Source organism: Ziziphus jujuba, chromosome 7, assembly GCF_031755915.1.
Source record: "Ziziphus jujuba cultivar Dongzao chromosome 7, ASM3175591v1".
Classification (NCBI taxonomy): Eukaryota; Viridiplantae; Streptophyta; class Magnoliopsida; order Rosales; family Rhamnaceae; genus Ziziphus; species Ziziphus jujuba.
The window spans coordinates 4415801-4430113 of record NC_083385.1 but is presented as its reverse complement, the minus strand read 5'-3'; the positions used below and the strand labels follow the sequence as shown (position 1 = coordinate 4430113).

The 14313-nt window shown below is 33.2% G+C and overlaps 1 protein-coding gene across 1 annotated transcript; it reads left to right on the top strand.

The window, feature by feature from the left end:
- The first annotated feature begins 3026 nt into the window (after nt 1–3026).
- Nucleotides 3027–4711, top strand: LOC107424172 (putative expansin-B2). The gene is made up of 4 exons (XM_048478428.2): nt 3027–3210; nt 3361–3473; nt 3582–3775; nt 4378–4711. The coding sequence occupies exons 1-4, from the start codon at nt 3027–3029 to the stop codon at nt 4709–4711; spliced, it is 825 nt and encodes a 274-aa protein (XP_048334385.1).
- Nucleotides 4712–14313: the final 9602 nt, after the last annotated feature.

Genomic DNA, 14313 nt, shown 5'->3' with positions numbered 1-14313 from the left:
TAATATGATATAATATTTACTTGTGGCTTACAGGTGGCATTTTCTTATTGTGACACACGGCACCATTAACCAAGTTACACGTGGCATATACTGTTCACACGTTTAAAAATAATATTAAAATAATACGGTATTTGAAAAAACTTTGTAGGTCTATAACTTTAAAACCATATGTCCGAATCGGATGTGCCACTAGTTTACAAAGTCGTATCGACGAGTACTTTACAACCATATATGAGTCAAAACTAAATTTCAAAAAAATAGAAAGTCAACTCCGGCATGCTCGGACAGTTCGAACATCAATCTTGTTTTGCTCATAACTTTCAAACCATAGCTCCGTTTTCGACGTGCTACTAGTCTACGGACTCGTGTCAATGCGTACTGTATAATGGTGCCTCGATCAACCTAGAATTCTTGCCGAGTCAAAAAGTCAAAGTTTGACCCTTCTCGATCAACGACGGTCAAACCCAGTCAACCTTGGTCAACATGAGAAAATTCCAGCATACTTCAGGACGGGATGTTACAATACGTTTTATACAAGCATAAAATAATATAAAATATTACAGTGTTAGAAAAATTTGGCAGGTCCATAACTTTTCAACGAAATGTCCAAATTAGGCGTGCTACTAGTCTATGAACTCGTATCGACGAGTACTTCATAATTATGCATGAGTCAAAGCTCAATTTTACAAAAATAAAAAGTCAACTCCGACACCCTCGGACAATTCGGACCTCAACTTGTTTTGCCCATAACTTTCAAACCGTACTCCGTTTTCATCATGCTCCTAGTCTACGAACTCGGGTTGATGTGTACTTTGCAATGGTTCCTTGGTCAACCTAGGATTCTTGTCGAGTCAAAAAGTCAAAGTTTGACCCTTCTCGGTCAACGACGATCAAACCCGGTCAGCTTGAGAAATTTCTGGCGTACTTCGGGACGGGATGTTACATATATATATGTATGTATCTATTGTAAATTTTTAATATAATAAAAAAAGTAATAAAGAGGAACTATAAAAGATAATATCAACAATCATTCACAGTTTATCTCCATAAAATTTCATTCACAGTTTATCTCTATAAAATTTTCATAATATCTAACTTGATATATACATAGCATGCCATGCTAGCATCGAGCATTTCATGCAATTTCAATTTATGTGAAAAATAAATTTTGTAATTTGAGCTCTTGAAATTTGGTCGTATATATTAAAAAGCAGTTTTATGTATTTAAAACATTCTAGAAATTTGGTTAAGTATTGAACTAATTTTTTCTTTCTTTTTCTTTTTGAAAAAAATGATGTTATAGTACCACACATAATTATACTCATCCGTTACACCCTGGTGAAGATATGTCAACGATGTTAAGAGTAGAGATCTTCTAAAAAACAAGTATATTTCCATTGATAGGCTAAGCATAATATAACTTAACTAAAAAATTATCACAGCTTTTGAATTTAGTAGACAGTTTATTCTATTGTCATATGTACTGATTTAAATATAACAAATCAGTACATATTCTTTTCTCATGTCCATATTCTTAAATCTATAACAGATTTGTTAGTATATTCTTTTCTCATGTTCATATTCTTAAATCTATAATAGATCATGTTAGATTTAGATCAGTTCATATACAACAAACCATGTTTGATCTAAATGAACATGTCCATGTGAGTATCCTTATGTACTAATTCATTTGCATAAATTAGTAAATATTCTTTCCTTATGTCCATATTCCTTCCTTAAGTTGTGGACACTTACATGGTCTGTTGTAAATCATTTAAATCTAACCTAATTTACATTCCTAAAATATTTTCCTAAACATAAGGAAAGAATATGTACTAATTTATAATAGATCTAGAAAATATATCGAGAGGGGAACCATTACATACACATGATAGACACAAAATCTAACTACTTACATGACATGTAAAGGCTATTAATAATTCTTTTCTTTTTCAACTAAAACATTTTAAAATTTAAGATTTTAGTTAACTGTTATTTATTAACCACAATTTTAATTCAAAATACAAATATAGAAGTGAAAATTTAAACAAAAATGAAAGTTCTATTAAAGTAGGAAAGTTTACCCATCAATGATAAAAATAATTATACCATTTTTAGTAGAGATTATTTGGGCTATTGGATTGGATAGAATCACTTAAGTTTTTTTTTTTTTTTTTTTTTAATTACAACAATTTTTAATCTAAAAGGAAACCACAACCTATCTAAATGATAAAATAAAGTCAAAAATGGAGAAAACTGTATAAGGAATTTACAACCTTAAAGGGGTCACAAATTTATTTTAAAAGATAAAAAAGTAATATTCATGATATTATATATATGATTTTTCTTTAAAAAAACGAAGAGAGATCTAGGACTGCCTATGTAATGTCAATGAATGTATTCTACTAACCCTTGGCCTTAGCTAATGTTGAGATAGTAATGCTACTAATATCAAAATATTTAACAAAAATATTTATTAAATGACACATAATATTGTTGGTGGACGTTTTAATATAATTTAGACATTACTAAATAAACTTTTAGATAGATAAATTAATTAAAACATATAAACAATTAAATATTACTATATTATTTGTTTAAATAAATTTGGTTCATATTTTAATCAATCTAGCATTATTGATTTTAAAGATGTGAATCAATAAGGCACACGCTTAGTGAGGGAATTTAATGAACATAAGGAAAGAATATCTGCAAATTAACCATAGATTCAGCTAAGATATTAAAATCCTTTAAAGGGAATGCTTATAATTGGAAATTGAAACTAAAATTCTTTTCAATATTATAATAATACAAAAAAAGACCTAAATATCGATTGGCTTGAGATGTGGAAAAAGGCACGTGGCTTTAAATGATTGAAGGCATTGTAATGAAGTCTCACGTTCTCCCTTCTATAAATACCGACCTGTTTATCCACAAGTTCATCAACAAAAATAGCCTGCAGCAAGACAATTGCCACAGGCTCCGGTTACAGTTGTCTCCGAATTAGCACTAGTGATTGAGTTGTTATGGCTCTTGCGCGTTCACATTCGTGGTCTATCCTTACGCTACTAGCTTTGTCTTTTCTTCTTATAAACACTGGTTCTTGCTTCAAACGCAAGCTCTTTTATAATGTCTTAAATGAGTCTCAATCCACTTGGTCCCCAGCCGGGGCTACCTGGTACGGAAGCGCCAACGGTGCTGGAAGTAACGGTAAATCCATAATGGACACAAAATATACTTATCCATATTCTTCAACTGTTAACCAGCCTCATATATATATATATATATATATATCTATTATACTTTTTAATTAATTGAATTATTAATTATTTGTATATATTATTACTTATTTGTAAATAGAGGGTGCTTGTGGATATGGAGATGCTGTAGAGCAAGCACCATTCTCTTCATTCACAACGGCTGGAGGTCCGTCGTTGTTCAAATCTGGCAAAGAATGTGGAGCTTGTTATCAGGTGCAATACTTCATTAATTTGTAACATAAACTCTGTTAGTTTCAAATGAGAAAAGGCAAGGGTAATTAACTTGGTGTTATATATATATATATAGATACACACACACAGGTGAAATGCACAGCAAGTGTTAACCCAGCATGCTCGGAGCAACTGGTGACAGTGGTTATAACCGATGAGTGCCCTGGTTGCGCTTCGGAGTCTGTTCATTTTGATTTAAGCGGTACTGCCTTTGGAGCCATGGCGCTTCCTGGCCAGGCTCATCAACTACGCAATGCTGGAGTCCTGGAGATTCAGTACCAAAGGTAATTTATACAATGGGCAAAAATTTATATATAATTATCATATTATGTAAATGATGTGGTATAACAGACTATTTATAAATGGATATTTAATAAATATTTTATATAGCTTATTTGTTTCATTTTATTATTATATTTTGCTTATGATTATAGATAATTAAGTTAATTTGGTATGTACGTGATTAATACAAATGGTAAGGGATAACATAACGCCACCATTATATACAAGTATTTTTTTGTTTATAGACAGGGAGATGAAAAAATGACTTCTTTTTATTAATGATTAATTAGCACCTGTTAACAAGAAGATGTTTCACATACATAGGGCGTTTATCAGAGTGAACCCATGTAATTACTGTACCATATTATCAAATATTTCAACCTTAAGATGCCAATTGTCATTTTTTTTTTTTTATTGGAATGCATGCATATTATTATTATTATTATGATGCTTAATTTTGATTTTTTCACTGTTTCATTCTCCAACAAAGAGTTATTGATTTGATTTTTATATCTTCAGAAGTTTCTATCTCATTTTGCCCAATTAAAAATTAAAATTTATGGTGTGTCTAACAATACACGTATATATATATAAATATGTCCAGAGCAAAATGCAGCTATCCCGATAAGAAGATAACCTTTCAAGTGGACACAGGGTCTAACCCATACTACTTTGCTGCTTTAATAAAATATGTAGACGGAGACGGTGTCCTTGGTTCAGTGGAGCTGAAACAAGCCGGTGACTCAGACTCATGGCTTCCCTTGCAGCAATCATGGGGTGCAGTTTGGAAACTTGACGCTGGTTTTGCTTTACAGGCCCCCTTCTCGATTCGCCTTACCGGGTTAGACTTCGGCAACACCATTGTGGCCAACAACGTGATTCCCGATGGTTGGAAGCCTGGTGAAACTTATACATCTGATGTCACCTTTGCTACCTAAATTATGTCTCTCTATTTTACATATATATATATATATATATACACCCACATATTTGTAGGTAATTACAGTATGCTCTTAAGGGTTATGTTGGAAAAAATTACTTCAAAGAGAACATAAATATTTGTTAAAGCACATATATATATATATATAAAATCATCAAATGTAAATAACAACAAATAAATAAATTAACAAATTAAATAAAATGTAGCCTGTTCAAATTGCAGCGGATCACGCATTAGCATTGTTTAGATATTCCCCCACTGGATTATGTAATACATTTATCAACTTTGCTACATAAATTACGTCGTTCTGCTATATGCTCTTCATGGTAACTTTAAAAAAGTCAAATTATTAGCATGACTTGGATTTGTCTTCACGCAATATGATATTAAATATAAATAAAAAGTAGGGCTTTTTCCTTTGTGGAGTTTTTGGTGAGCTGCCTCTTTTTTTCTTCCCTTCGTACATTATCTACTCATTATTTATTAATTTGGGAAAATTGTTAAAACACGTCACATGGACTAAATGAGATATTAGAAGACAAATTCAAATTAACTACAATTATTAAATGACATAATATCATAATAATGAAATTGAGAAATAAGTAAATTATTCTTTATCTAATAAAGTTTTAATACTTAGTTTAAAATCTCTCTCACTACTCCTAAATTCCTAATTAGATTAAAAAGACTAAAATTCTAGACAGTTTTGCTCATTCATATATATATATATATATATTTTTTCACCTCGCCAATTAAACATTCCAAAACCTTATTTTAATTTCGAGAATATGATGTCCACGCAAAAGGATATAGTCATATAACACACATGCGGCTATGCAAATGGACCCAATGGAACTGAGCATGTGGGCCCCGATCGAATATGAAAATATACCGTAAATAGCGTTGTTGCCACGCAGTTTCAATTTTGCCACGGCTATTAAGCATTGCAATTTCAATTTTGCCCTTAGCCCTCACTTTCTTCTCTATCCATTTCTTATTCATCGATGCATTTAGCCTGAAATGTGAAAAACCCAAAACCAGCTTAAAGCATTAGCTTCATGAGAAGCTGATATATTGGCGTTCATAGAAACTCACGTCTCTGCCAAAAGTAGAAGCCCTTTCACAGCAAAAAGCTTTGAGTTACATGGATCCGAGTTTGAGGAAGGACTGTGATGTGGTTGTCCATTAAAAGAATACTTAACATGGCAAAAATGGCAAAAATTACTAATGTGGCCAAAGTTAAACTCTGCGTGGCATTATCAACTTACTATTGTACGTTTGCGGTGAATGAGCAAAGTATTTACCAAGGTCTAATTGTATGCAAGTATATACAATGTTCCTCAGCCAAAAAAGTAGAAAAAAAGGAGCATGTATTATGACTATGGGATTATAAGTATGCCTTTGTGCTTACATTAATTAATTAATACAAAGCAACATTCCAGTTGAATTTATTACTAATATTAACTAAAAATGGACGATGGTAATAAATATATATGGGACATACGTGAAGTGGAAGTCTAGTTGTATACTCCAGTTGGAGAAAAGCACATATGTAACACCCCATCCCGAAATACACTGGAAATTTCTATCGTTGACTGAGAATGGTCAAATTTTGACTTTTTGACTCAGTAAGAATTCTAGGTTGACCAAGGTACCATTGCGAAGTACGCATCTACTTGAATCCGTAGACTAGTAACTCGTAAAAAAAGGAGCTACAGTTTGAAAGTTATGAGTAAAACAAGATGAGGTCCGAACTGTCCGAGGGTGTCAGAGTTGACTTTTTATTCTTCTAAAATTGAGCATTGACTTATGTATGGTTATGAAGTATGTGTCGATACGAGCTCGTAGACTAGCAGCACGCTTGATTTGGATATGTGGTGGAAAAGTTACGGACCTGTGAAGTTTTTCCGAGACAGCTATTACTATTCATCGATCTGTGAGTATACGTGAACAGGGATGCCATGTGTAGCATTATAAAGGATGCCATGTGTCACGACAAGGAAATGCCACATTTCAGACAATTAAATATTACATTGTTTTATTATTATTTTAATATTATTTTATATATTTACTTATTTATTTTCTTTTTCTTTTATTCTCTCCCACGTGGGAAAATATATAACACCCCGACCCGAAGTACATCGAAAATTTCTAAAATTTGACCAAGGTTGACCGGGTTTGACCGTCGGTGATCGAGAAGGGATCAAATGTTGACTTTTTGTTCTTAATGGAATTTTACATCGACCGAGGTACCGTTAAAAAGTACACGTTATCACGAGTTCATAGATAAGTAGTACGTCAAAAACGGAGCTACGGTTTGAAAGTTATGAGCAAAACAAATTGAAGTTCAAACTGTCCAAGTGGTGCCCCAGTTGACTTTTTATTCATGCAAAGTTGAGCTTTGACTCATGCATAGTTGTGAAGTACTCATCGATATGAGTTTATAGATTAGCGGCACGTTCGATTTGGACATGTGGTTTGAAAGTTGCGGAACTGTGAAGTTTTTCCGAGACAGTATTTACTATTCATGGATCTATATGTGTGTGAACAGTGGTGCCACGTGTCAAAAAAGTGGACCCACCCGTGAGTGCACAGTGGCACCCACGGGCATTTTGATTGGCTGAGAAGGGGAAGGAGGAGAGAGAAGGAGAAGGAGGAGAGAGAGAGAGAGAGAGAGAGAGAGAGAGCGAGCTAGAGAGAGGAACCCAACCGGCCAACTGTCGTTCACCCATTTCCGGCCACCAGAACAGTACACGCGCCATCCTAGCTTGAAGCCCACCTGAAAACTGGCCGGCCAACCGACCGCCGAAGGGCTTGCATCGAGACTTTTTCCGGCGGCGGTGCCGATTACTTCAAACCTAGATTTCTCTCCATTCCGACCTCCGGTTGCGTCACCGCCGGTCTCGTTGAGTCACCCATTCCTCGATCTACCTTCCCACCAAAAATCACAACCAGTGGCCACCGGACGCGCCGCCGGTGGTGGCGGATTCCGATGACCACGGCGGCTCACCGGAAAACCCAATTCCTGTGAGTTTCCGATCACCCCACCTATCCTTCCCCATTAATTCGACCTCTCTAAACCCAAATCTGAGGTCGTTTTCCTCCAATTCGTGACGGATTGAGAGAATTGAGGACTTGAAATCCGAGAACTTTCCGACGAGAATCCGGCCACCTCGGGTCCGATCTCTGGGAAGTAAGATCAGATTCGTAATCCTCGTTTCACAAGCTTTGATTTGGTATATTACTCATAAATTTTGGTTAACGTTTGTGTTAAATCCCCCGGTACCGGGTATTATTTACCTGAATAAAATATTAATTTTTATTTGAGTTGTGTAATATTGTTGTTCTAGGAGCACGTATGCGTCGTGGAATTTATCCCATGGAGTATCTTGGGTTGATTGCGTGCTCGAGGTGAGTGACCCACCTTCAAAATTATTTTCGGGTATTAAATTATATTTATTTTGTGATAATTAAATGTTTGGATTTAATATTTATGTGTTAAATATTTAGCAAAATTATATTTGAAATTTTGATGGCACAATTAGAATAAATTGAAATGTATATGTGCATTAAAGCATATTTTGATTTTGATAAATTGAAGGAATATTTATTTTAAATTATTGATAATTTCATTGATGGATTTATTATGTGTTTGAAATGTATATTTATGAGAATTTTGATTATTGTGGATTTTACGAGAATTAAATGACATATTTGATTCCAATTGGTTTTTAAATATTTGAGAAAGAAATATTGATTTAATTTATTATGTTTCAAAAATATTTGTGCCATTGGAAAATTTGGATATTTAAATTGATGGAACTGAGAGTTGATGGATTTATGACGATGATTTATAAAGGAATTGTGGAAAATTTACGGGTTTAATTGGATGGAATAAACCCAGTGATATTTATGAGATTATGACATGGATTAATTATTTAGTAATTGTTATAAGTTATTTTTATTTCAATTTATTTCATTATAAATTGGATTCTTGAATTATCATATTTTATTAGAAAATTATTGACTAATTGTTTTCCTTGGTTTTCGGGGCATACAAATAGCGGGTTTTGTAAAATGTTTTAAAAGGGAAACTTTTCCAACGGAGTGAATGGTGAGGGTTTTGAGAGAAAATATTATTTCCAATTAATTATTAATTATTAATTAATCAAGTGTACTATAATTATTATTACTATTATAATTGTATATTAGACTGGGTTACTCACTGAGATGATTAGATCTCATATTTTTAAATTCTGTTCCCTTAGGTCCAAGTTAGTCGACATTAATTGTCCGGGGCGAACCCAACGTCTCAGTTCATTGCCGAAAGTCCAAGAGAAGCTTTTCCTCCCTTTTTCCTCTCCATCTTGTATTGCTTCATCTGTCATTGTATTAATTTTACAATCATTTATATAATGCTCTATATACTGATTGGACACATATTTATTGAATCATATATTGATTCCCTGTTATTATTTTGGAGTGCTGTAAATTTATGGAATTAAATTGTAGTAATGTGGTAGGAATAAGGTGGTGTATATAGAAGTGTATTTTCAGTGCAGGAAATTTATGGTAAGTCCAACCCTTAGGGGAGGTTCTGCCGGATTTTCCATTGGAAGGTCTGGTAGGGTTTCCCTGGGATCAGGGCTTGTCTAGGGTTCCGGTGAGGAATTTTAGATGGGTCCTGACAAAATACCCACAGGACTTTCTCCTTCCTTTCTTCTTCTTCTTCTTTCTTCTTCTTTCTTCCTCTCTCCCTCCCGTCGGTCCCTCTCTCTCTGTCTGCATCTCTTCAGGCCATCGGACAGCCACACGCACCAGGCGACAGGATGGCCCACGGCTAGGCGAGCCCGACCGTCGAATCTCCAGTCAGTTGGCCGATGGACACGCTATGATCGGCGCCCAACACCGGCGAACTGTGTCCTCCCTGTTGGCTGGTTTTATGAAAACTATAGGCCATGTGATGGGTCCTTTCCCACAAATGTTGAATTGGCTCAAATCTTGCTCATTCACAAGATATGACAAGAGCCCATTTTGGTAGTAACTTCACGGTAGGATTCCTACGACCTCCGGCGTATGTTGAACCAATTGAAGGTATATTCTTGCTGCTCTCACCATAAGCTTCGAATTGGTAGCTAGAATGTGAATTATAGTTGAGTATTTAGAAAGTTGCCACTGCTGAAGCTAAGTTATGTTTATGCTGAAATTGGACAGAAATTGAGCAAGTTTTTACTAATTGTTACTATAATTAAGTTATTGATGATTGTTGGGAGTTAAAGAAATGATCAATTTGAATTAATTGTCAAGATACTGAAAAATCCCAAATTTGCAGTTTAGGCCATACGGGTTCATCTTGTATTTTATCAAATTAGCATGGACAATGTTGATATTATTAAGCAGAAGGTGTGAAAGGATCGTTATAGATTTTTGTGAGTTTACTTGTGGTTGATTGGAATTATTATACGAAAATTATAGTTAGCATGTGTATAGATTGATACATATATACATGTACTGTGAACATGTGATGCATATATGTATGTATATTCATATATATATATATATATATGTGTGTGTATATATATCGTTAAAGCTTTGGGTATATATATAATATATATATATATATATGGAGGTGTGTGATTTTTATATGAAAATATATAATTATATATATGTGGATTATATAAATTTGAAAGAAAGTATTTAATCCAGCGGTGTCTATGAGATTTTGATATTTGAAAATATATGATTTATTGGATAGTATTTAATCTTATGTATTTAACTATATATAACTTTTTATATGGCTTCACTGATAATATTTTCGATATAAATTGAATTGAAGGTTTGAGGAATTGATTATATTGACTTGTTGTGATCAAAATTATATTTATGGAATTTTGTGAATTTGATAAAAGTGCATAAATTTAAGTGTATCTTATAAAAATTCAAATTTTATAATATTATATTATATTATTAAAAAAATATAATATTATAAAATATTTTTATCAGTTTTCGATGCACCATACATGTACTGGTGTTTTGTAGTTGTGGATGTGATTAGCGCATATGTGGATGTAGATTTGGATGTGATTAGCGTGCAGGTTGATTTATAGGATTGTCCTGTGGTTGCCATCGGATCAAGGGTAGGCAGGGTATAATGCACAATAAGCATCAGCCATCCCCCTCCATGGCCAGGACACCTGTTAGAAGCGGCGCGGTGGGACGCCACGTGACTGTATGTTGGTTTATCTCTTTAATCTCCCCGTCAGATGGTGTTTTGGAACGCTGGGCATCGTAGGACACCATTGGTATATAGTATGTGCATAAAGTATCTTTTGTATATATATATATATATATATATTTATATATTTGTATGTATCATATCATACAGGGACAGAGATCCGATGTAGTCCATGAAGTGCTAGCCTTGTAACTATGTTGCCTACGAGTCCAGAGGATTGGATGGCCAATCTAGGCAACTATCCCGAACTGTATTGGTAGCAGGGTGTCGGTGACAGCTGGAATCATAGATTGCGCAGCATGTTAAAGGGTATCATTTGTACCCTTGATACAAATGTATATTTCATAATATATTTTTAATTTTAAAATATTATTTGACCTCGTACTATTCTATCTATTCATAACCTGATTTTCTAACATTATACTTAATTACTTTTATTGTCATTATTATTATTAATATTATTTTTGTTATTAATATTATAATTATTTTCATTATTACTAATATTATCATCATCATTATGATTATTATTATTTTTTTTATTATTGCCATTATTTATTTTTTTTCATTTTTTTTATTATTAGTATTATTTATATTATTATTATTATTATTATCATATGGTACATCCGGACAAGTATCACAGCCTATGGACAAGAAAGATAGCTATTGGACAAGTATAATAATCCTTGGAACAAGTGGTAGCCTTCGCGCAAGTGAGATAGTCCTTGGACAAGTAATTATCTTCGAGTAAATATGATGGATGATATTAGTACTATTTTTATCATGAAAACGACTGCAATTATTATTATTGTTGATGATGTGATGATTGTTTTACTTTTCTTCCTATATTATGCATTGGTAGATTTCGTAACACGGTATTTGAAATGTACGGTAATAAGTGGGTGATGTGGTCAGACGTGAATAATTAAAGGTATCTTTGTGCTCCTTTTTTAACTGGATAAATTTGTACATTGTTTTTGAGCATGTCTATAAGCTTATCCATTGCTATCTATGTTTTTATTATATATATAGGAATTGTGAATTTCATGCTAACTCTAGCTAGGATGAAATTGTGGTTCACATATTGATATAAATTGAAAGTTTCGTACTACAGTTGATATCAGCATTTATAGTTCAAATATAGCATTTCCAAATAAAATCGTTTGGAATATTGCGTGGAATCACTTTTACAAATCAATATATAAATTTTTGAGTGTGAACAAATAAATCATAGTTTATTATGCTTGATATTTGCTAGGTCATTGCAGCATAATTGGACACCTATACATGATTATGAAACCATTCATATATAAAAATAATATCTAGGAATAATTATTGATTTTATGCACAATATGTTTGTACACAATGAGATCGATTATCAAAATTTATTTATTTTCAGCAAATCTTAGATACTTTGATGCATTCATTGGCTTGATTTACTTGTAAAACCACCAACAATACATCATCAAGTATTCTCACCATCTTTGGTTGGATTTTGGTACGATCCTGTCCTTTTTAAATCAAAATATATTGTAACCATGTTAAAAAGAAAAAAATCTTAGATATTTGTATTAAAAAAAATTTCTTAAATTCTTTGAAAAAATCTTAGAAATATATAATAGATTTCATTAGATTTTCAAAATTACAATATAAAACTTATGGAATTCTATAAAAATTCATAAATTCTTTTAAAATCTAAAATTACTTTTGAATTTTTTATACTTCGCATTGAATACATTTCTTTTATACCTATGCATGGTAAGTCTTAAATGTGATGCATTTTGTCACAGCTTCTCTCTCTCTCTCTCTCTCTATATATATATATATATATATATAATCGAGAATGTTTCTCTCATATTATTTTGGGTTAATTTTAATTATCGATTGAAAATTTCAGAAATATAGGTTGGTTTCCTCATTAAAATCAGTCTCAGAATATGTAATGACAAATGCCATTCTTGAAACCAATTAATCAGCTATATAAATTGCCATATTTCTCACTCTATAAATATCACACAGTACTAGTACACATATATTCCACGAGTAATTAATTATTGATATTTTGAGGACTTTGGTCTTCATATGGCTCGTCTTCTTCAATCTCCATTATCTTTTATTATTTTTGCAACATTTTTTTTTCTTTATTTCGATCATGCTCAGGCTTCAATCCCAAGCTTCTTAATATCTCAAGTGCTGATCAAAGGTTTAGGCAGTGGTTACAGGGCAGAGTTACGTGGTATGGAAGCCCAAGTGGTGGAGGAGGTGATGGTAATTAACTATTTTTTTCTTTTTCTTTTTTTTTTAATAAATCTGAAAGTATATATTTTAATTTTATAAATGTTGTATAGGAGGACCTTGTGGGTTTAGTTATGCCGTAGAGAACCCTTTCTACAAAATGGTATCAGCAGGAGGCCCTTCTTTATACAATAAAGGCAATGGTTGTGGAGCTTGTTATTGGGTATGCTATATATATATATATATATATGTTTATATATATAACTCATGGCACTAGATAAACAAAACATCGAACCACAACTCTTCGATTATTATTGTAAGATCATACCATAATTTTCACCAATTACATATAATATTTTGTGTGATTCTTACAATTTTCTTCTTTTTTATATGGTTCATGTAAGATTAATGCGTTTTTTTTGTCCTTTTTATTGATTACTTGCTTTTTTTATTTATATTGTTAAAAACCTTAGTAAAAATTAGAGTTTTATTTGGTCATCGAATGAAGTTCGTAGACTAGTACAATTTATAAAATAGTCGCAAGGTGCATCGACCCGAGTTTGTAAACTAGTAGCACGATGAAAACGGAGTTACAGTTTGAAAGTTATGGGCAAAACAAGTTGAGGTCCGAACAATCTGAGGGTGCCGAAGTTGACTTTTATTTTTGTAAAATTGAGCTTTATCTCATGCATGGTTATGAAGTACTCGTCGATACGAGTTCATAGACTAGTGACACGCCTAATTTAAGCATTTCGTTGAAAAGTTATGGACCTGCAAAGTTTTTCTAACACTGTAATATTTTATATTATTTTACACTACATGCCACGTGTCGAAATCTGGCCACCCTGTGAGTGCACAGTGTCACCCATAAGAGGCATTTTGATTGGGCAAATGGTTGTGTGGGGCGTGTGAGGAGTGAGATAGAGGAGAGAGCAAGAGAGGGAGAAAGAGATGAGAAAGCATCACCACCGGCCACCACTGATGCATCCTTTCTCGGCCACCCCCGATCTACATGCACCGAACCATCGTGAAGCCAACCTAAAAACCAACCGGCCATTCAAAAATCACGGCCAACTGATCGCCGACGCACCCAGATCAAGGTGATTTTCGGCGGCGGTGTCGATTCCTTCCCC

Coding starts and splice junctions, on each gene's coding strand:
- LOC107424172 (XM_048478428.2), top strand. CDS start 3,027: ATGGCTCTTGCGCGTTCACATTCGTGGTCTATCCTTACGCTACTAGCT. Junction 3,211..3,360: donor CAACGGTGCTGGAAGTAACG/GTAAATCCATAA, acceptor ATTTGTAAATAG/AGGGTGCTTGTGGATATGGA. Junction 3,474..3,581: donor AATGTGGAGCTTGTTATCAG/GTGCAATACTTC, acceptor ACACACACACAG/GTGAAATGCACAGCAAGTGT.